The 24,456-nt window shown below is 40.9% G+C and overlaps 1 protein-coding gene and 1 long non-coding RNA gene across 3 annotated transcripts in view; one reads left to right on the top strand and one right to left on the bottom strand.

Moving 5' to 3' along the window:
• Nucleotides 1–24,456, bottom strand: part of LOC149977426 (uncharacterized) — a 243,891-nt gene that overhangs the window by 22,822 nt on the left and 196,613 nt on the right. The gene's annotated exons all lie outside the window — the stretch shown is intronic.
• Nucleotides 957–22,915, top strand: LOC110489876 (ADP-ribosyl cyclase/cyclic ADP-ribose hydrolase 1). Its single transcript, XM_021562832.3, has 8 exons — nucleotides 957–2,188; nucleotides 2,661–2,790; nucleotides 2,911–3,046; nucleotides 7,315–7,397; nucleotides 8,038–8,111; nucleotides 13,758–13,844; nucleotides 14,034–14,117; nucleotides 20,321–22,915. Exons 1-8 carry the CDS (start codon nucleotides 1,965–1,967, stop codon nucleotides 20,376–20,378), a joined length of 876 nt encoding a protein of 291 aa, XP_021418507.2. The 5' UTR covers nucleotides 957–1,964; the 3' UTR covers nucleotides 20,379–22,915.

Genomic DNA, 24,456 nt, shown 5'->3' with positions numbered 1-24,456 from the left:
TGTTTGGGGCATTTGTTTGTTCAGTACGCCCTGTGTTTTTGTGAGGGTTGGCTTATGTTCAGCGTTTATCAGTGCATTAAAATAGCACTCCCCTGAACTCTCTGCTTCCTGCGTACAGTATTATTCAATTGCAGTCTGTGCAAGAAATAGTGAAAAAAGGATCACTGTCATGTAAAACTGTGTTTCCAACCTATCATGAACGCGCCATCAGTGACATTACCCTATGTGGTTTTAGATATTCATGTAGAATCATTCAAATGAAAAATGGCAATTCTAATGGGTGTACTATGGAGGAGGAAGGTAAGTGACCTCAAATCTAGTGATTTTAGATGTATGTGTCAATTGGACTGGAAGCTTGAACTGTACGTGAATATATAATATATATGTATATAAATCCTCCCCTTTGATTTTCTACAAATATTATATATATATATAATATGATAAATATTTGTAGAAAATCAAAGGGGAGGATTTTTTGAAAGTAAATAGCTTTGATAATAGAGGTCAGGAAACACACAGCACGTATCTGTAGATCTCTAGCACATGTGGATCGGAAGCTATTAAAATGATGATTATGACGGAAATATTAATTAATGGTCAGGGAACTTTAAAATGGGAATTCTAATGGGTGTATCATGAATCAGTGACTTACAAGTGATTTTAGCTCTCTAGCCCATGTTAGTAAGTTATTATAGATTGTGTAAGAAAGGTGTGAGAAAGATCATTGGCTATTTATGTTTTTTGACCTTGTAGTTTTACATAAAACCATAAGAAATGAACAACATCACGTTTTAATGTAATTGTTGTGGGTAAAAAAAACAAAATTGGTTGAAGATCTCTATATAATTTAATTAAGACAAAAACACATTTTCTGTTAACACAGTGTTCTGCTGAATGTACTTTTAAGACAGTCCCTTGGCTTCAAGTGCATATTATTCCACAATTGAAACCAAGGTAAAGTCACTTTTTGAAAACAAAACGAAACAAAGAAAACGAAGGCTTTACCTCGCTCTCTATTGTCATCTGATTCTAGACATATCACTCTAATCATGCTCGGACCTTCCTTCCATCAAAGAGGTATTTACGAGCAAACACCGAATATCAAACCAATATCCAAACTGACAACAAATGTATGGCAGTCACCGAATGGCAAATCAAGGGTTGTAACTTGTTCTCCATCACCGGCTGATTCAGAATGTCATTTCTATCATGCACGTTCCGTTTAACAACGGCGGGAAAAAGTACTCAATTGTCAGACTTGAGTAAAAGTAAAGATACCTTAATAGAAAATGACTCAAGTAAAAGTGAGTCACCCAGTAAAATACTACTTGAGTAAAAGTCTTAAAGTATCTGGTTTAAATGTATAGTGGTGGAAAAAGTACTGCATTGTAATACTTGAGTAAAAGTAAAACGTACAATAAAATTCTATACATATAATTCCTTATATTAAGAAAACCAGATGCCACAATTTTATAGTTTTTTGTTTTATTTATGGACAGATGGGCACACTCCCACACTGAAACATAATCAACAAATTCAGTATTTGTGTTTTAGTGAGTCTGCCAGATCAGAGGCAGTAGGGAATATTGATAGGCGCTTGAATTGAACCATATTGCTGTCCTGCCTGAGCATTCGAAATGTAACGAGTACTTTTGTGTGTCAGGGAAAATGTATGGGAGTAAAAAGTACATATTTTCTTTAGTAATGTAGAGGAGGTTGTGATACAGCTTGGATTTGATCCAGGGCGTCTGTAGTGACGCCTCAATCACTGAGATGCAGTACGGTGCGTCGCAGTAGAGGTATTCGCGTGGTAACGTCGTAGCATACTGTCCCTAAGGCCAACTCCGAAAATAGAACTCAGAGCACCGACGGTGTTGAAGGCAATAGGTTATACCACTGGCACAACACAAACAAAAACAAACCACCTTTGAGCGCCGATTTCACAGTCTTAACAAGGAGTAGCCATGGAGCATGAAGGATCGCACCGTTTTGCAAGGAAAAAGCGAAGGACTCGCCTCTGGCTAATCATGGGTCTCTGTGCAGTACTTTCACTTGTCGTTATCCTCGCTATTTCTCTGGGAGTAGTGCATAGTCACGCACTGTCTAGTTCCAGCCCATCGAGTGAAAGCCTAAAAAAAACGATTATTGACAAATGCGAAGCATTTATACAGAACAACAAATCTTCAAGGTGAGACACTTTTATTATATTTATTTTGCACATATAATTGACATTTTTAGCTTATTGTTAAAAGTAACTCAAACTTCAGGTTAACTCATTTTTTGCAGCAGCTTATTCCATTGCCATTGCCATAGTTGAATAGAATTACATGTAGACTCAAGTGTATTTATGATTTTGCCTCCCTGTCTGTATGTGAACCTGCATTGTTTTATGGCACAGGTGGTCGTGGATTTGCCTTGTAACAACAGGTTGGCTAGCTTGTTCAAGCTCGGCTCTGATACTCTCTCACTGTTCCCCATCTGGCTATAATACAGTCAAGACAGCTTAACACAATGAGTGAACAGTTAAAACAGTTTAGTTTTCTCCTATTCAGTAACCATTTCTCAGGGAGCTATTCCTTCCTCAATCAATGATTGGCCATATTTGTATTTGTATGATAATGCAGTAATACTATTCTTTGTCATTCCTGTGATTGTTCCAGTGCAAACAACTGTCAAAAGATATGGAGTGCATTTCAGCAAGCATTCGTGGGGAGGGACCCATGTAATGTACCGATGGAGGCCTATGACCCCCTTATCCATACTGTGATCCAGGATCCTGTCTGTAACAGGGTGAGATACCCACACACGCTCTCTCACACACCACTCAAATATATTCATATGTTTTGTTTTATTGACAGCTGCAAGTAAATATATATCTATTTATTTTTTTACATTTCATTGCACCACCAGATGTTGTTTTGGAGCAAAACAAAGAAAATAGTGCATGACTTCACAGAGAAGCGAGATTGCTTCTTGACCCTCGAGGACACACTAGTCGGCTTCATCATGAATGGACTGACCTGGTGTGGCAAGGAGGAGAGCAATGGTAAGACTCAAATGGAGCTACACACCATCAGTCTGTACATTTCCATTCATTTTATTTTTTATTTAACCTTTATTTAACTAGGCAAGTCAGTTAAGAACAAATTCTTATTTACAATGACGGCCTACCAAAAGGCAAAAGGCCTACGGGGACTGGGGCTGGGATAAAAAATAATAATAATATAATAATAATAATAAATAGGACAAAACACACATACGACAACAGAGAGAACACTACATAAAGATAGACCTAAGACAACCACAGAGCAAGGCTGCAACACATACAGCATGGTAGTAACACAACATGACAACAACATGGTAGCAACACAACATGGCAGCAGCACAAAACATTATTGGGCACAGACAACAGCACAAACGGCAAGAAGGTAGAGACAACAGTATATCATGCAAAGCAGCCATAATTGTCAGTAAGAGTGTCCATTATTGAGTCTTTAGATGAAGAGATTGAGGTGAAACTGTCCAGTTTGAGTGTTTGTTGCAGCTCGTTCCAGTCGCTAGCTGCAGTGAACTGAAAAGATGAGCAACCCAGGGATGTGTGTGCTTTGGGGACCTTTAACAGAATGTGACTGGCAGAATGGGTGTTGTAAGCAGAGGATGAGGGCTGCAGTAGATATGTCGGATAGGGGGGAGTGAGTCCTAAAAGGGTTTTATAAATAAGCATCAACAAATGATTCTTGCGACGGGTATACAGAGATGACCAATTTACAGAGGAGTATAGAGTGCAGTGATGTATCCTATAAGGCGCATTGGTGGCAAATCTTATGGCCGAATGGTAAAGAACATCTAGCTGCTTGAGAGCACCCTTACCTGCTTATCTATAAATTACGTCTCCATAATCTAGCATGGGTAGGATGGTCATCTCAATCAGGGTTAGTTTGGCAGCTGTGGTGAAAGAGGAGTGATTACGATAGAGGAAACCAAGTCTAGATTTAACTTTAGCCTGCAGCTTTGATATTTGCTGAGAGAAGGACAGTGTACCATCTAGCCATACTCCCAAGTACTTGTATGAGTAACTCTAAACCCTCAGAGGTAGTAATCACACCTATGGGGAGAGGGGCGTTCTTCTTACCAAACCACATGACCTTTGTTTTGGAGGTGTTCAGAACAAGGTTAAGGGCAGAGAAAGCTTGTTGAAAACTAAGAAAGCTTTGATGTAAAGTGTTTTACACAAAATCCAGGGAGGGGCCAGCTGAGTATAAGACTGTATCATCTCCATATAAATGGATGATAGAGATTCCTACTGCCTGATCTATATTGTTGATGTAAATTGAGAAGAGCGTGGGGCCTAGGATTGAGCCTTGGGGTACTCCCTTGGTGACAGGCAGTGGCTGAGACAGCAGATGTTCTGACTTTGTACACTGCACTCTTTGAGAGAGGTAGTTAGCAAACTAGGCTAAAGACCCCTCAGAGACACCAATACTCCTTAGCCGGGCCACAAGAATGGAATGATCTACCATATCAAAAGCTTTGGCCAAATCAATAAAAATAGCAGCACAACATTGCTTAGAATCAAGGGCAAGGGTGACATTATTGAGGACCTTTAAGGTTGCAGTGACACATCCATAACCTGAGTGGAAACCAGATTGCATACCAGAGAGAATACTATAGACATCAAGAAAGCCAGTCAGTTGAAGTTTTTCCAACACTTTTAATCAACAGGGCAAAATAGAAATAGGCCTAGGATTAGCTTGATCTCCCCCTTTAAATAAAGGACGAACCGTGGCTGCCTTCCAAGCAATGGGAACCTCCACAGAGAGGAGAGACAGGCTTGGCAATGATAGGGGTAGCAACTTTAAAGAGTAAAGGGTCTAAATCATCTGATCCAGATGTTTTTTTGTGGTCAAGTTTAAAGAGCTCCTTTAGTACCTCGGACTCAGTGACCACCTGCAGGGAGAAACTTTGTAGCAGGGCAGGCGAAAAATAGGGAGGAGTGTTGGGGCTAGTCACATTAGAAGGGGTGAGAGATGAGGAAATGTTGTACGGGCAAGGAGGCATGGCTGAGTCAGATAGGAATCCTGACTTAATGAAGTGGTGATTAAAGAGCTCAGCCATGTGCTTCTTGTCAGTAACAACCAGATCATCAACATTAAGGGACATGGGCAGCTTTGAGGAGGAGGGTATATTCTCCAGGTCTTTAACTTTTTTCCAGAACTTATTGGGGTAGACCCACAGAGAGAGAACTGCTCCTTAAAGTAATTAAATGTGCTTTCCGGATAGCCTGAGTGCACTTATTTCTCATTTGCCTGAATGAGAGTCAGTCAGCCTGAGTATGCGTGTGCCGAGCCTTTCGCCAGCCAAATGCAATTCTTGAGGTGGAGTAACTCTGCAAGATCATGGTCAAACCAGGGGCTGAACCTGTTTTTAATTCTAATTTTATTTATGGGGCATGTTTGTTAACAATACCATTGAAAATATTTTTTAAAAGGAGGTACAAGCGTCTACGACAGAGGGGACCAAGCTGATTCTATACCATTTTACAGAGGCCAGTTCTTGAAGGAAGGCTTTCTCATTAAATTTATTTAGCAAGTGTCTACGACAAATCAGGACAGGTCGTTTCACTGAGCAGCCATTATGAACACAGGCTGTGATATAGTGATCACTTAGGTCATTACAGAAACCATCAGTCTGATACCTATCAGGATAATTTGTGAGGATAACATCAAGGAGAGTAGCCTTTTCTGGGTGTTTGGAGTCATACCTTGTGGGATTGGTAATAATCGGAGAGAGATTTAGGGAGTCCCATTGCTTTAGGATTTGGTCAGGTGGTTTAAGCATGTCCCAGTTTAGGTGACCTAGCAGGACAAATTCAGACTTAGTGTAAGGGGCCAGGCCGGTGCTGATGGAGGACGATATCACCCAGCAACAGTCAACAAAGAGCAATTTGAAAGTTTAATGCTTAAAACCAGCAAATCAAATTGTTTGGGGACAGACTTGGTGGAGACAACCAAGCACTGAAGGTGATCGTTGGTAAAGATTGCCATTCATCCAAATTCAGAAGATCTGTCTTGCCAAAAAAAGTTATAACCAGAAAGGTTAACATAAGTATTCAAAACACTCTCAGTAATGACCAACACATCTGGATTGGAGCTGTGAACCCACAGTTTCAATTGATCCATTTTAGGTAATAAGCTTCTAGTGTTAACGTGAAGAAAACCCAGGCTCTTACGAGAGCAGAAATCAGTGAAGCAGATATCAGAGCACAAGTCAGAATTGGGGCTAGCAACAGTAGATGGCCCAGGGTGTACATGCACATTTCCAGATATAAACATCAAGAATACAATCAAGGCACGGCAGAGGACAGGGAGATCTCTACAGTGTTGATTTATGACATTTGAATGTGCATTAGATGGCAACATGATCAGCAATTTAATCAGGTAACATGAATAAAAGCCTGCGAGAGGTGGTTAGAATAGGATGGGAGACCAAAAGTCTGTGTAACCAATAGAGAGTCAGAGTCCCGATTGTGGGAACAAACATACTCTGTCCCAAGGTTGGGTAAACAAAAAAGTTCATAGTCAACAAAGCATGCAGGAGTCATGACGCAAATAGCAAAATGCACAAGAAAATAATATAATGTATAACGACTTGGGGCTAGCCATTGTAAGTTCAGAGTCACTCGCCCCAACAGTGCATGTGTGCTGGAGGTGAGCGAAAGCTCGGGAGAGAGGGGGGAGTGTGGTGGGGGTACCTGTACCAGACAGGGGGAGACAGGCCAGGGCAGATGGTGATCAGATCGCCAGGTGGAATCCAAGCAGCAGTGCAGCAGGCAACTGGAGTAGGTGTCACACCCACATAACACAGTGATAGCCATAAACATGTCAAGTACAGTGTGCTATGTCAGATCTATGTCTAATCTAAAAAAATGACAGCTAATAGACCATAAATGTACAGTATAAACCACTAATGTACTGGTTGTTTTTAGAATGCATCCCAAATGGCAATCTCTTCCATATATAGTGCAGAGCTCCACTCCCCTCTGTATGTATTTGGACAGTGAAGCAAACGTTTTAAATTTGGCTCTATACTACAGCTTTTTGGATTTGAGATTAAATGTTTCATATGAGGTGAAAGTACAGAATGTTACCTTTTATTTGAGGGTATTTTCATACATTTCTGTTTTACCTGGGCCCCTCATTTGAAGAAGTCATAAGTATTTGGGCAAATTCCCTTAGGATATTAAAGTGTGTGTGTGTGTGTGTGTGTGTGTGTGTATCTCTGTCTGTCTGTCTGTCTGTCTGTTTCTTTCCTCAGAAACGTTCACCACAGGGTGCCCAGGCTGGACAGACTGTGTCAACAACACAGTTCGTTCATTCTGGAATCGGGCCTCAGCAGCAGTAAGTTCTTTTCAGATTGTTAGTGAGCCAGCTATGGCCAAGGTGCTTTGAAATCTTACACCTACCAGCCATGAATACAAAATGCATGGATCAAAATATACTGATATGAATTAGATAGCCACAAACCAATCCAAATTCAGTCTGTGATTGTGATGGGGAGCAGAGGAAAGGGTTTCACTGTCTTAACTGTTCATCAATTGGCCTTTGTGTCTGTCTCCATGGAAACACATTTCTTAGCTCTCCCCTGATTGGACAATGTCCTACATGGCGATGGGATATAGGCTACACACTTTCATGCAGTTACACTGCGGAATTCAGGACAGCACAACACATGTTTGTGTTGAATTTTCTATTCATAGACAGTGAAGTTCACGATATAATGTCTGAATAGATTAGTGTAGGTGTGGGGGAGAATTCGTTGTTTTTCTAAATCTGTGAGTTATGAGGGTTGCAGAATATGGGTCAGCAGTCGGAGTGAGTGACCTGTTAAAAATGAGTAGGATTCACTGGAATTTCGCTGGAAATTTGCTGGAAATCTAAGCTTGTTGTTTCAAACTGATTTTGCAATTCAAGTGTTTTTTTCCTTCGCTGTGGGTGTTACTTCCCTTGCATGGACATTATATTAGTCTTTCCCTGTTAGTTTGCAGATGCCGCATGTGGTGATGTCACAGCCATGCTGAATGGATCTATTGCCACTCCTTTCAGCCCCACCAGGTAAGGTGCAATGACTGGGTCCTAAATGGCAACCTATTCTCTATAAAGTGAACAACTTTTGACCGAAGACCTACTGTATGGGCTCTGTTCAAAAGTAGTGTACTATATAGGGAATAGGGTGTCATTTGAGACACATTCATGTGTTTGGCCTGGCCCGTCTCCAATAATAACACCTCAGCACAAAAATGTGATAGTCTTATCAAGAAGTTTCACTGTGCAATGGTATGTGTTATTTCAACTGATTCGTGTAGTGATATTCTCTGCTCTGGAAAAATACAAATACTCACAGATATGGCGGTCATGACATTTTGGCAGCCGGTGATAGTCAAGCAAATAACTGCCGGTGTCACAGTAATTTACCTTTAATGAACATGAACACATTTACCATCTCCTGGCTTCCATGCATAGCCTTCAAAGCCACTGATGCAGACCTTTGGAACATCTACATTTTAAAAAGTCTAATAAAAAACCATCACAATGAATCCATTATTTATTTTAGAAGAATAAATGTAGTCTGTTTCAGAAGAACAGAATAGCATACTCTGAGTTAGGCCCTGATCTGGTAATGCCGTATGGCTGTGCGCTACACTAGTTCATTTAGCAGGCAAGATTTGCTTAGAATTTCGTGGCATTATTTTATAGTATGAAGAATACAATTGAACATAGCTGAATAAAATAGAAAGGATATTTTCTCCAAAGTATTTGAGGGAGTGCGCACATCCGGTTAATGTTTTTTGAGCGGTTAACAAAAAAGCAGGTACTCATATATGCTTAATTTAGAGGTACTTATGTAACTTTAGCTGTGATACAAACTTTGGGCTATATGTTTACATTTTTAATACATTTTAAGGCTGCATGATCAAATCAAATCAAATTGTATTTGTCACATGCACCGAATACAACAGGTGTACCTTACAGTGAAATGCTTACTTATACAGCCCTTAACCAACAATGCAGTTTTAAGAAAAATACAATTAAAAAAAAGTAACAAATAATTCAACTGCAGCAGTAAAATAACAATAGCGAGGCTATATACAAGGGGTACCGGTACAGAGTCAATGTGCGGGGGCACCGGTTAGTCAGGGTAATTGAGGTAATATATACATGTGGCTAGAATTATTAAAGTGACTTATGCATTGATAATAACAGAGAGTAGCAGCAGCGTAAGAGGGGGGGGGGGCAATGCAAATAGTCTGGGTAGCCATTTTAATAGATGTTCAGGAGTCTTATGGCTTGGGGGTAGAAGCTGTTTAGAAGCCTCTTGGACCTAGACTTGGCACTCCGGTACCGCTTGCCGTGCAGGTAGCAGAGAGAACAGTCTATGACTAGGGTGGCTGGAGTCTTTAACAATTTTTAGGGCCTTCCTCTGACACCACCTGGTATAGAGGTCCTGGATGGCAGGAAGCTTGGCCCTAGTGACGTACTGGGCTGAACACACTACCCTCTATAATGCCTTGCGGTCGGAGGCTGAGCAGTTGCCATACCAGGCAGTGATGCAACCAGTCAGGATGATCTCGATGGTGCAGCTGAAGAACATTTTGAGGATCTGAGGACCCATGCCAAATCTTTTCAGTCTCCTGAGGGGGAATAGGTTTTGTCATGCCCGCTTCATGACTGTCTTGGTGTGCTTGAACCATGTACTTTTGTTGGCGATATGGACACCAAAAACTTGAAGCTCTCAACCTGCTCCACTACAGCCCCGTTGATGAGAATGGGGGCATGCTCAGTCCTCCTTTTCCTGTAGTCCACAATCATATCCTTAGACTTGATCACGTTGAGGGAGAGGTTGTTGTCCTGGCACCACACTGCCAGGTCTCTGACCTCCTCCCTATATGCTGTCTCGTTGTTGTCGGTGATCAGACCTACCACTGTTGTGTCATCGGCAAACTTAATGATGGTGTTGTAGTCGTGCCTGGCCGTGCAGTCATGAGTGAACAGGGTGTATAGGAGGGGACTGAGCACGCACCCCTGAGTGGCCCCCCCTATGTGTAGGATCAGCGTGGCGGATGTGTTGTTACCTACCCTTACCACCTGAGGGCAGCCTGTAAAGAAGTCCAGGATTCAGTTGTAGAGGGAGGTGTTTAGTTCCTGGGTCCTTAGCTTAGTGATGAGCTCTGATGGCACTATGGTGTTGAATGCTGAGCTCTAGTCCGTGAATAGCATTCTCACCTAGGTGTTCCTTTTGTCCAGGTTTGAAAGGGCAGTGTGGAGTGCAATAGAGATTGCATCATCTGTGGATCTGTTGGGGCGGTATGCAAATTGGAGTGGGTTTAGGGTTTCTGGGATAATGGTGTTGATGTGAGGCATGACCAGCCTTTCAAACCACTTCATGGTCGGTAGTCATTTAGGCAGGTTACCTCAGTGTTCTTGGGCACAGGAACTATGGTGGTCTGCTTGGAACATGTTGGTATTACAGACTCAGACAGGGAGAGGTTGAAAATGTCAGTGAAGACACTTGCCAGTTGATCAGCGCGTGCTCGCAGTACACGTCCTGGTAATCCGTCTGGCACTGCGGCATTGTGAATGTTGACCTACTCCCATCGGCTACGGAGAGCGTGATCACACAGTCATCCAGAACAGCTGATGCTCTCATGCATGCTTCAGTGTTACTTGCCTCGAAGTGAGCATGGAAGTAATCACTGGGCAGCTCTCGGCTGTGCTTCCCTTTGTAGTCTGTAATAGTTTGCAAGCCCTGCCACATCCAACGAACGTCGGAGCTGGTGTAGTACGATTTGATCTTAGTCCTGTATTGATGCTTTGCCTGTTTGATGGTTCGTCGGAGGGCATAGCTGGATTTCTTATAAGCTTCTGGGTTAGAGTCCCGCTCCTTGAAAGCGGCAGCTCCATGGCTTCTGGTTGGGGTATGTACGTACAATCACTGTGGCGACGACGTCATCGATGCACTTATTGATGAAGCCAGTGACTGATGTGGTGTACTCTTCAATGCCATCAGAGGAATCCCGGAACATATTCCAGTCTGTGCTAGCAAAATAGTTCTATAGCTTAGGATCTGCTTCATCTAACCACTTCTTTATTTACTTGTGCTTTCTGCTTTAATGTTTGCTTGTAAGCAGGAATCAGGAGGATAGAATTGTGGTCAGAGTTGCCAAATGGAGGGCGAGGGAGAGCTTTGTACGCGTCTCTGTGTGTGGAGTAAAAGTGGTCTAGAGTTTGCACATTTAACATGCTGGTAGAAAGGAGGTAAAACAGATTTAAGTTTCCCTGTATTAAAGTCCCCGGCCACTAGGAGCGCCGCCTCTGGATGCGCATTTTCCTATTTTCTCATGGCGGTATACAGCTCATTGAGTGCGGTTTTAGTGCCAGCCTTGGTCTGTGTTGGTATGTAGACAGCTATGAAAAATACAGATACATTTTTTTTCTAGGTAGATACTGTGGTCTCCAGCTTATCATGAGATACTCTACCTCAGGCGAGCAAAACCTCAAGACTTCCTTAGATATCGTGCACCAAATGTTGTTTACAAATATACATAGGCCCGCCACCCCTTGTCTTACCAGATGCTGCTGTTCTATCCTGTCGATACAGTGTATAACCCGCCAGCTGTATGTTATTCATGTCTTCGTTTAGCCACGACTCGGTGAAACATAAGATATTTGTAAAGGAGTGTGTATTTGGCTGCAGGGAAGTCAGGCTAGGAGAGCAGAAATGCGTAGCAAACGGAGCCCTTGATTGAGGCTAACAACACACGGCACTCAGAAAACTAAACACACACGGGTTACAATAACCCGGCGCAAACCAGCCTGGAGTACACATACATTTACACATAACAATTCCACACACAGACATGTGGGGAAACAGAGGTTTATATGCAAGACGAGTAATGAGGGAAAGCAAACCATGTGTGCAGGAAAACAAGACAAAACAAATGGAAAATGAAAGCTGGATCGGCAATGGCTAGAAGACCGGTTACGCCGAACGCCGCCCGAAACAAGGAGAGGAACCGACTTCGGGGGAAGTCGTGACAATATTACAGTTTTTAATGTCCCGTTGGTAGGATATACGTGCTTTTAGTTTGTCCAATTTATTATCCAATGATTGTACGTTGGCCAATAGTACGGATGGCAAAGGCAGATCGTCTGCGGATCCTCACAAGGTACCTCGATCTCTTTCCGTGATACCTCTTCCGTCTTTTACTCCTGCGAATGACGGGGATGAGGTCCTGTTCGGGTGTCTGGAGTAAATACCTCTCGTCTAACTCATTAAAGAGAAATTCTTCATCCAGTTCAAGGTGAGTAATCGTTGTTATGATTTCCAGAAGCTCTTTTCGGTCATAAGAGACGGTAGCAGGAACATTATGCACAAGATAAGTTACAAAAAAACAAAACAAAACAAAAAAATAGTATGGTTGGTTAAGAGCCCATGAAACGGCAGCCATCCCCTCTGGCGCCATCTACAGAAACTACATCTACAGATGAGACTAATGATGATTTGAAAAAAGTTGCATGAAAGGCATGAGCTTTGCTTAATTTTTTTATGTACTTCATCAGTCTCTCATTCACAATTTGTCAAGCGCTTGATAATGTCTCGAATTTCCCTGCGGCATCCCCTTTGTGTGGCCGTTAAATCATGCCTTTTGCGGACGGTGGCCGTTGCGCCCTTGGGCTGAATATAATAATTCCCTTCTCCCGGCTGGGCGCACCAAAGTATCTCGCACTCACATGGCTCTCCGTCACTTGATCAGGTCTTTCTCACAGGCGACAAGTGAAGACAGACACATCGGGGACGCAATTGCGCGAGTCCTTATCCTATTCCGAGGCACGTATTGAAGATATTGGAAGAACTGTTCACATTTACTTTTCGCCAGCCAACAAGATGAGTAGGCCTAACGAACAGCAAAAGCACCAGCCTATGTCAATCTACTATCCCCCATGGTACAAAAGTTATCCTATTCTATTCTGTGTGAGAAATACATATTCCAAACATAGTCTGGGATAGTTGTGGGATTCGATAGATCCCAAATTAATACAACCACTGGCATCAAAAAACATGTTTTAAGTAGGCTGTCGCAACAGATCATAACGTTTAGCTAAAAATGTTGATGAACTATTATGCTATTTATAGCACATTATAAGCACAGCAATGCACACACACGGCAGTAGGCTATAAGCGTGAATGTTCCATTAGCAGGAAAACACCATTCTCAAAAGTGACTGCAAATTATGCATGTAACGCTTTTATTATAAAGGTGCATTTTTATGGTGAAAACGATCTTGCCCAAACTTGAAACTCACACGCTGCATATGTATGCCAGTTAAACTGTAACCCGCTGTAAAGCACGTTTGGTAGGCTACTAAGGACCATCAGCAGCATCAGAGCTTGGAGAAGCTTAAATACCATGACTAAACGGTCACGTGGAATTTGACTGCATTCATGACTTGTGAACGCCGGTGGAGCAGGAATACCGTCACCCTAACAGCCGTACTCACAGACAACCAAGCCAAAACATAATTTTACCACAGCTGCCATTTCCACCAAAATGTAGAACCCCTCTATTGCCACAACACTACGCATGTTATTAGTAGACTGTTATATTTTTGTTTGCTTAAGCAATAGTGCACCTGCGTAGTTGATTGATTTCATGTAAATTCAGACCTTTACACATTTCTATGTTTGTCTTTTATGTGAAGTATTTTTGCCACCATCGAGGTGAAAAGGTTCAAAGCTGCCAAAGTGAAGAGCCTGAGTGTTGTCCTGGTGACCAAGGAGAATAAGGGGTAAGCTTTTTGTCCAGACAAACTGACGTGTGTGCGTGTGTGTGCGTGTGTGTGTGCGTGTCTGATTGATTTGTATGTCTTTCATAATCACTGCACAAATGTCTGTTTCTATATAAGATATATGTAGGCTTTATGTTTCATGGGATATTATGACATATTATAATTGTTTCATGTTTTTCTCTGCTAAAGGACAACCTGTGATGATCCCTCCTTACAGGACCTACAGAAAGAGATAGAGCCAAAACTCAAGTATAATTGCAAGGCGGTTCCTGAGTAAGTGAGGAGGTTACAATATAACTCTATTGATTACAACAAATATATTGTGTGAGTGTGTACACAGAAATTTCTCCAGTGTTAAAAAATGTGAAATGAACACTGAGAGTGTTAAATCAACACTGAAAGTGTTGTCTGTGGACCCATATATACACTGTAACAGTGTTAAATGAACACACTGATTAGTGTAACGCCTTATTCAGATATTCCATAGAGTGCCTTTCGAATAAATTGTAGTTAACACCCATGGCTGTATTTGTTAGTGATAGAGACATGGTTGTTGAATTCATCCATTTTCGATCCTATGTTATTGTAATTTTTTATTTAACAAAATACCATACACTACAGGTCGTAAGTTTTAAAACATCTACTCATTCAAGGGTTTTTATTTATTTTTACTATTTTCTACAATATAGAATAATAGTGAAGACATCAAAACTATGAAATAACACATGGAATCATGTAGTAACCAAAAAAGTGTTAAACAAATTTAGATTTTAGATTCTTCAAATAGCCACCCTTTGGCTTGATGGCAGCTTTGCACACTCTTGGCATTCTCTCAACCAGCTTCACCTGGAATGCTTTTCCAACAGTCTTGAAGGAGTTCCCACATCTGCTGAGCACTTGTTGGCTGCTTTTCCTTCACTCTGCGGTCCGACTCATGCCAAAACATCTCAATTTGGTTGAGGTAGGGGAATTGTGAAGGCCAGGTCATCTAATGCAGCACTCCATCCCTCTCCTTCTTGGTCAAATATCCCTTACACAGCCTGGAGGTGTGTTGGGTCATTGTCCTGTTGAAAAACAAATCATAGTCCCACTAAGCCCAAGCCAGATGGGATGGCGTATCACTGCAGAATGCTGTGGTAGCCATGCTGGTTAAGTGTGCCTTGAAATCTAAATAAATCACTGACAGTGTCACCAGCAAAGCACCCCCACACCATAACACCTTCTTCTCCATGATTTACGGTGGAAAATACACATGCGGAGATCATCCGTTCACCCACACCGGCTCTCAAAGACATGGCGGTTGGAACCAAAAATCTCAAATTTGGACTCCAGACCAAGGACAATTTTCCACCGGTCTAATGTCCATTGCTCATGGTTCTTTGCCCATGCAAGTATCTTATTATTATTGTTGTCCTTTAGTAGTGGTTTCTTTGCAGCAATTCGACTATGAAGGCCTGATTCACACAGTCTCCTCTGTGTCTGTTACTTTAACTCTGTAAAGCATTTATTTGGGCTGCTTTTCCTGAGGCTGGTAACTCTAATGAACGTGTCCTCTGCAGCAGAAGTAACTCTGGGTCTTCCATTCCTGTGACGGTCTTCATGAGAGCCAGTTTATCATAGCGCTTGATGGTTTTTGTGACTGCACTAGAAGAAACTTTCAAAGTTCTTTACATTTTCCATATTGACTGACCTTCATGTCTTAAAGTAAAGATGGACTGTCATTTGTCTTTGCTTATTTGAGCTGTTCTTGCCATAATATGGACTTGGTCTTTTACCAAATAGGGCTATCTTGATGTTATTTTAATGGACAAACAATTTGCTTTTCTTTCAAAAACAAGGACATTTCTAAGTGACCCCAAACTTTTGAACAGTAGTGTACAGTAGCTACAGGTAGCCATGTACTCACTCGGCTCGGTCAGAGCAGTAATTATTAACATGAGGATGATGAGCTACCACTACCGGCTATGGCTAGCTAATTAGCTATTATTTAGCTATTATTATGACTGTATTCCCCAATATTTGCTCAAATTAAAACCTAACATGTAGCCTACCTAGCCATACGGTAGATACTACTACCGCTGTAGACAAAGATCCCAACGTGTGTCTACTACATGACGTTGAACAGCGGACCTTGGAGGTGAGGCAGTTTTGTAGCAGCAGCATAACTAGACCATTTTTAAATTGTAAAGTTAGGCACATGATGACTTGGACACAATTAAATACGTACTCTATTTGATATGCATACTATTAAAATGTTTTTTCTTTCAGTAGTGGATTTTTAGGATGCTAACCTTTTGTAGGAGTGAACATTCAACCTAAAATTCCCTTTGTTTACTCACTTCCTAGTGCCTACAGAACCCCAGGTAGGCAGGATCTCAGCAGAAAGCTGTCAGACAGACTCTGATGCAGAGGAGAGCAGGGAGGAGGAAGAGGAGTTGCAGAGTAGCAGCAGTGCCAGTGAAGGAGTGACAGAAGAGATTGAACAAGCAAGAAATAAGGGAAATATATGTATGAACAGATTCAAAGTGAGGAAGATGAGGTTTTAGATGATCCAGCACTGTGGCCAGAGAAGGTACAATACCATGAAAGATAAGCTATTGTTTGCAGACTAGCCAACAGGTGTGGTGAGGAGACAGAACTGTATAAAATCATGCCCCCAGACTCGGAAGGCAAGCCATTCCCCAGTTATTTACAGTACAGTAAGTCAGCAAACGGAAGAGAAAAGGTGCAGAGAGACTGGCTTATTTATAGTAAGAGTGTAAAGGCATATTGCATTTCATGTGTTCTTTTTTTCTCATGAGCAAAGTAAACCATCACCCAGTTCTCTGAATAGTAAGGATGGCTATAAGATATCATCAGTGAAATGGTGGAGAATGTATGACAACTACCAGAGCATAAGGATGGTGTGTCTCACAAGAACTGTTACTGGAAATGGAAAAATCTGTAGCATACCATTACAACACCTACATGTATAGACAGTCAGCTGCAGAAACTAATTCAGTCAGAAATGTATAAAAACAGAGCACTTCTAGAAAGGAATTTGGATGTGACACTGTACTTAGCATCTAGGAATCAGCCATTCCGGGGCTATTGTTGTGACAGAAGAGATTGAACAAGCAATCTTGATGATGTGCATACTGGACATTACCTAGGCTTACTTGAACTGTTATCAAATTATGACCCGCTATTACATGAGCACTTACAGAAAGTCAGGGACAAAAAGAAAGGAGCACGACTGACTCTTTACCTCAGCGCTGAGAGCCAAAACGAGTTCATAGGAATATATGGTCAAAGGGTTTTGAAAACAATACTTTATGAAAGAGAAGATGCAATCTATTCCTCTGTGAAATGTGAAGCAACTCCAGACATTTCCCATTCTGAGCAAAATGTATTATTGGTGAGATATGTACACAAAGATACAAGTCCAAGGATCAGTTGAATGGGAAATAATTGAACATTTGATTGAATTTAAGGACTGCTAGAAAGACAGGCAGTGAAATTTCTGAAATGATTTTGAGTGCATTGGAAGAGCATGGTATTGACACCGCAGATTGCCATGGTCAAGGCTATTATAATGGTGCAAATGCTGTATGTCAGGGGAAGTGAAGGGAGTTCAAGCAAACACACTGCAAAATAATCCACTGGCCACATACTCACAGTGTGCCTCCCATACTCTTAATCTTGTGGGTGTACGTGCAGCTCAGTCGTGTCCAGAAGTATCAACCTTTTTTGGCTGTGTGAATCCTCTTTACAATCCGTTCAGTTCCAGCCCAGAGCGATGGACCATTCTCAAGGAAAAGACTGGCTGCTGTCTTAACCGCCTTTCAGACACACGATGGTGTGCGCATATTGCTGCTGTCCAACCAGTGGCAACTCATTTACCTTCTATCATCAAGGCCCTAGACATGCTTCTTGCTACCTGCAGCCTGACAAACGAAGCCAAATCTGAGGCAAAAGGTCTGAAAAGCTACTTCATGTCTTTCAAGGCAATCTTCTTGCTCACTTTCTGGGTTTATTGAGAATAGAAGCCTAATTCTTCAGTCAGGAAATATTTCTCTAGACACTGAATCAGCTCACATTAAGGCACTACAGGAAGAAATAGAGGCTCTACGTAAACAATGGGACACTCTTCTGGCAGAAGCCTCCATGGTGGCAAATGAAATGGGTGTAACTACTCAGCTTCACAGTGAACAGAGGAGCCACCAGAAAAAAAAGAAAACGTTTCCCTGATAAGACTGAAGATGACATAGCAAATGAAAAGAAGTCAGACACTGGATTTCGCAACACAATGTTTTATGTGGCTCTGGATAGTATAATCAGTCATTTGGACACGATTGCACACAATTGCAGCTATATGCGAGTTTTCACTAATACTTACATTTAGGAAAATGACTGAAAACCACATTTGTGTATCTTACCACAAATTGAGAAACAAGGGCGACATCTAAAGAGGATATGGTGCTACTTTTTCAGATGGTCTTTCTCCTGTAAAGCTCCTAAATGCCATCCACAAGATGCAGCTACAGAGCATTTTTGGAGAGGTGTGCATTGTACTGTGAATCTTCTGTACAATGACCTGTAACAGTTGCTTGAGGTGAACGTGCCTTCAGTAAGCTGAAACTCATAAAGCGCTACAATGTGCCAAGACAGGTTGAACAGCCTTGCCATCCTTTCAATTGAAAACCAGTTAGCTAGAAAATGAAACTTTAAAGACATTATAAATGAGTTTGCCCACAAGAAGGCTTGACGCTGGGGCTCTTGGTGCAGTGTAACCTCTGAGTTTTGTTTACAGGGAACAAACACAAGGACAAATGCCTTAACATGTTCTACCCAAGCCTGCCCGGGGATGGTCAAAATACTGTTTCAGAGTATTTTTTGCTATGGTAAATCTCCTGTTGAAGTTACTCAGGAATACCCACATAAGGTACCCACGCTACAGTTGTAGTTTCACAGATGCTTGTTCTCCGTAGGTACCACATTTATGCCTGCAGTCCACATAGTTCAGGAACATTTTTTAATGTGGGGTATGTTATTTAGGCATATATTTAGAAATTATGCATAGGGCAAAAGAGGGTTAGCCTTGTTTATAATAATTGGTAATAAATATTTAATCTGAAACATGGATCATTGGTAAATTTTAAATTAAAACGGACTACAATACCATATATTAAAAAATAAGTCACCAAATGTGTAGTTATGTATAATAAAGCATTAAACAAAAAACATGACACAGACAGGTTTTGTTAACATTAGGAACCAAAATTGTTTGCAATACTGTTAATATAGGCAAAGGATGAAGGTGGAACCTAGAATCTGCACAATTGTAGTACAGAGCAGCAGAAGCTTATAGTTAGTACATTTAATAACACATATTGTTAGTACGTTATTTTAATCTGAAACATTCGGATTTCTATGTTAGGGGAAATTAACATGTATTTCTTTAGCAACATCTCTGGTGGACATTCCTGCAGTCAGCATGCCAATTGCACGCTCCCTCAAAACTTCTGACATCTGTAGCCATGTGTTGTGACAAAACTGCACATTTAGAGTGGCCTTTTATTGTCCCCAGTGTAATATGTTGTTTGATCAGCTTCTTGATATTCCACACCTGTCAGGTCAATGGATTACCTTGGCAAAGGAGAAATGCTCACTAACAGTGATGTAAACAAATTTGTGCAAAACAATTGGGAGAAATACGCTTTTTGTGCATCTGGAAAATTAGTTTTCAGCTCATGAAACATGGCACCAACACTTTACATGTTGCGTTTATATTTTTGTTCTGTGTAGTTTAGGTGCTTTAGGTACTCATAGCTTAGTTTTCCCAATCCTGGTAGTCATTCTGAATACAGGTTGCGGGTGATAAAATATTTCCAAAGTTGGATATCCCCACACTGGTTGGATTCCAACAGGAGTTACACATCACCTTGCAAGACAGTACAACAAAACTTCCAGGCCAGAAAACCATTATATTACTTGAGAAAAAAAGATTTTGATTTGTTCCTAAAGGGGTACAAACACTTGTCACTATAGTTGTACCCTTTAAGGTCATCCTTTTTACCACAAAGGGATGTGTATGAGTTTCAGGCCCCTGTATTAGAGGAAAACTAGGCTCTCAAAATCAAGCCGTATGGTAGGTACTGTGATCGTAAAAAAAAAAAAAAAAAGATGACAACATATTTCTTTAGGTCTCACTTGGTGAACTCCGTAGGACAGAAAATGGATGAATGAAGCAGCCATGGGTGGTAACTCTACAATTTACTTGAAAATGCAAAGCACTCTTGGAATTATTTGAATACGACTTTACACTAAGCAGTGTGTTCATTTAACACTGTTCCGTTGTCTATAGGGGTCCACAGACTCAGTGTTAATTTAGTTTTTGTTAACACTGGAGCATTTGCTGTGTGTGTGTGTGCATACGTGTGTGTTTATGTATGCAGATTTGAAGCAACATTAAAGACACCTCTCACTCTCCTCAGGTCTAAGATCCAGGACTGCATTTCCCACCCAGACACAGCTTGTGGCGCCTGCTGGTAATACTGTCCAATCAGCAGTGACCAAGGCGTGGTCGTCAAGAGTATAAATGGATATTATTCCATCATGGAACCATGAACTAATATTTGAGCTGTCATCAAGCAGCCCCAGGCCTACCCTGATCGGCATAGCTTCCATTCTTTACAGAAGTTCTTACAATTTAATCATTTCCATAGTACCTCCTTTTATCTTAAATGACAATTGCACCCTTTAGCAACCTAATTTTCATTATCTCCAGCACAATAGAACTGATGAGATTTGTGGTGACGTGGAGAGAAAGAAAACACTCTCATTGCAGGTTTTGAAAATCACTGTTTTTCTTACTAATTAAAAAATAAAGCTGCAAGTTGGAACCAAATATGGTTCTTGAGAGCGATACCATAGGGGAACCATTTTCATGGGATGGTTCTTTGAAGAACCATACAAAAATTCGGCACTCCAGGACCAGAATTTAAAAGCCCTTCTGTAGGTTTTTAAGCCTTATTTGCATATTTCCCAGGGTGCCTTTCACATTTAAAAAAAATCCCAAGTGTGCCGGGTAGGCGGAGTGTTCCAATTGATCACCATTTAATGTGTCCAAAGGTACAAATCCGCCTTCCCGGCGGGCCCAGAGAGCAAATGAAGTGCACTATAAGCCTAACGCTGGCCAATCGTATTTCTCATAGCAGGTGTAAAAAAATAAAATAAATGCTACAGCGAAGTTGATACTGTGAGATTTCAAAACTTTTAAAACCATGACTAGAGAGAGACTGTCATCGAATACAGCAAATACAGTTGAAGTCGGAAGTTTACATCCACTTAGGTTGGAGTCATTAAAACTTGTTTTTCAACCACTCCACAAATTTCTTGTTAACAATCTATAGTTTTGGCAGTCGGTTAGGACATCTACTTTGTGCATGACACAAGTGATTTTTCCAACAATTGTTTACAGACATATTATTTCACTTATAATTCACTGTATCACAATTCCAGTGGGTCAGAAGTGTACATACACTAAGTTGAATGTGCCTTTAAACAGCTTGGAAAATTCCAGAAAATGATGTCATGGCTTTAGAAGCTTCTGATAGGCTAATTGACATAATTTGAGTCAATTGGAGGTGTACCTGTGGATGTATTTCAAGGCCAACCTTCATACTCAGTGCCTCTTTGCTTGACATCATGGGAAAATCAAAAGATATCAGCCAATACCTTTTTTTTATTGTAGACCTCCACAAGTCTGCTTCATCCTTGGGAGCAATTTCCAAATGCCTGAAGGTACTATGCACATCTGTCTAAACAATAGTACGCAAGTATAAACACCATGGGACCATGCAGCCGTCATACCGCTCAGGAAGGAGATGCGTTCTGTCTCCTAGAGATGAGCGTAATTTGGTGCGAAAAGTGCAAATCAATCCCAGAACAACAGCAAAGGACATTGTGAAGATGCTGGAGGAAACAGGTACAAAAGTATCTATATCCACAGTAAAACAAGTCCTATATCGACATAACCTGAAAGGCCGCTCAGCAAGGAAGAAGCCACTGTTCCAAAACCGCCATAAAAAGCCAGACTACAGTTTGCAACTGCACATGGGAACAAAGATTGTACTTTTTGGAGAAATGTTCTCTGGTCTGATGAACCAAAATTGAAATGTTGGCCATAATGACCATCGTTATGTTTGGAGGTGAAAGGGGGAGGCTTGCAAGCCAAAGAACACCATCCCAACCGGGTAGCACAGGGGTGGCAGCATCATGTTGTGGGGGTGCTTTGCTGCAGGGGGGACTGGTGCACTTCACAAAATTGATGGCATCATGAGGAAAGAAAATGATGTGGATATATTGAAGCAACATCTCAAGACATCAGTCAGGAAGTTAATGCTTGGTCGCAAATGGGCCTTCCAAATGGACAATGACCCCAAGCATACTTCCAAAGCTGTGGCAAATGGCTTAAGGACAACAAAGTCAAGGTATTGGAGTGGCCATCACAAAGCCCTGACCTCAATCCTATGGAAAATTTGTGGGCAGAACAGAAAAAGTGTGTGCGAGCAAGGAGGCCTACAAACCTGACTCAGTTACAGCTGCTCTGTCAGGAGGAATGGGCCAAAATTCACCCAACTTATTGTGGGAAGCTTGTGGAAGGCTACCTGAAAAGTTTGACCCAAGGTAAACAATTTAAAGGCAATGCTAACAAATCCTAATTGAGTGTATGTAAACTTCTGACCCACTGTGAATGTGAGGAAAGAAATAAAAGCAGAAATAAATCATTCTCTCTGCTATTAATCTGATATTTCACATTCTTAAAATAAAGTGGTGATCCTAACTGACATAAGACAGGGAATTTTTTACTAGGATTAAATGTCAGGAATTGTGAAAAACTGAGTTTAAATGTATTTGGTGTATGTAAACTTCTGACTTCAGCTGTAGTTCATGTTTAAGTTCTTACTCCGCACTGTCAACACTTTTTATTCAACACTTTGGCTATATAAGCTATAAAATGCTTGTTCTTCTTACTTCCACTTGTGCTACAACCAGCACTGCAGCTGTAATAAATGAGTAGGAAAGTGTATCGACAGGCTTGCGTCGTTATTATTAGGGTTATTAGGGTTTTGGGTCTTTTTTAATATTGAGGAATATTTCACTTTCTCTGTTCGTAGGAGTAACAGCATGAATTTGTGCATGAGGCTGAAATAATGCGGTCCAACTGGAGTTTCATCATCAGCTGGAAGACGGTGCCCCTTTTTGATCAGTGTCAGTGGATGAAATGGTGTTCAGGAGCGCAGTTTGGCGGGTCATGTTTTGGAGGACGCATGACTCGACCGAGCCTTTTTGGTAGTTGCAGCTATGAGACAAGATCGTAATTGGATAGGACGAATTGGGGAGAAAAAGGGGGGTAAAATACAAATTCAAAAATGTACAACTGATCTATTACCGGTGTGATCAAATATCCTACCTAAAATGTTGAAATATATATATTTTTTTTATGGTTTGAACAACAATGAATTGGCAGGGAATTTCAAGCAAAGCCAATATGCAATGATATTGTATTGGGCCATTTCAGATTTAGATATAAGAATTTTTCACATAGTAGTCTGGATGTAGTGAACACATTTTTCAAAATAACTTTAGTTAAGTAAGCTATACGTGTAGCTTATTTTCTTCCAGTGCAAAGTAATTGGTAACTTGGTAAACTATTTTAGTGTAGCTACCCCAACACTGAAGGGAGAATTATTAGTTATTTTCACTCTTCTGATTTAAAAAACAATTATTGCACAAACCTCATTGCTCCAGTGCTATTTTTAATAGGTTAATGTTGCATAGGCTTATGTTTTTTTAAGTCATGTTAAAAAAAATCTGAGCGGTAGATCTAAGCTTGCATTTTGACTCAAAGTGATCTTGACTCAGAAAAGGTAGGTGACCACTGTCCTAAGTCAATATGTTAAATACATGTTTTATTCTTTAAGACAATACGTATTTCATAGTGCCTTCTTTTGAGAGCCTAGTGTTACCCTAATTCAGTGGCCTGAAACTCATAGTTTACAGGCCACATTAGGCCTCACATTATGCTGGCTTGCAAAGTGATATTTAATTCCTATTGGATTCCAGTAGGGATATCCAACCTTTTTTTTATCATTCAACTTCAACCTGCATTCAGATTGACTGCCAGGTTTGGAAAGACTAAGCTATGAGACTACCTTTTACATCTACTGTAAAGTGGAACAACCAAATCCAAGTAACAGACTGGAATAGTTTAGAAAAAACATATTATTTATTTTTGAGTAGCAAAAGATTAATTCATCGATCAATGTAAATGAAAAACATAGAGGTTGTTACAAGAAAATGTAAAAAATCTACCTGCAATAGAGAATGCTAGGAAATATGATAATGATGGGTGTGATTTTGGTTCAACTCTGGTTATTAACACCAACACTGGGGTTCTTTTCTATGTTAATTTAACACTTTATAGGGTTAATTTAACTCTTGAATCAACACTAGAAATGTTACACTGGAAAATCAACATTAGTTAACACTGGTCAATTTTCTGTGTTCTATGTAAGGGACACATCTGCAGGCTTAAATACCTTTTTGAATTCTGAAGAACCCTAGA

Source organism: Oncorhynchus mykiss, chromosome 15 (genome assembly GCF_057628025.1).
Source record: "Oncorhynchus mykiss isolate SJ-2025 chromosome 15, ASM5762802v1, whole genome shotgun sequence".
Taxonomy (NCBI): Eukaryota; Metazoa; Chordata; class Actinopteri; order Salmoniformes; family Salmonidae; genus Oncorhynchus; species Oncorhynchus mykiss.
The sequence above is the reverse complement of the archived record's forward strand: the minus strand, read 5'-3'. Positions and strand labels throughout refer to the sequence as shown.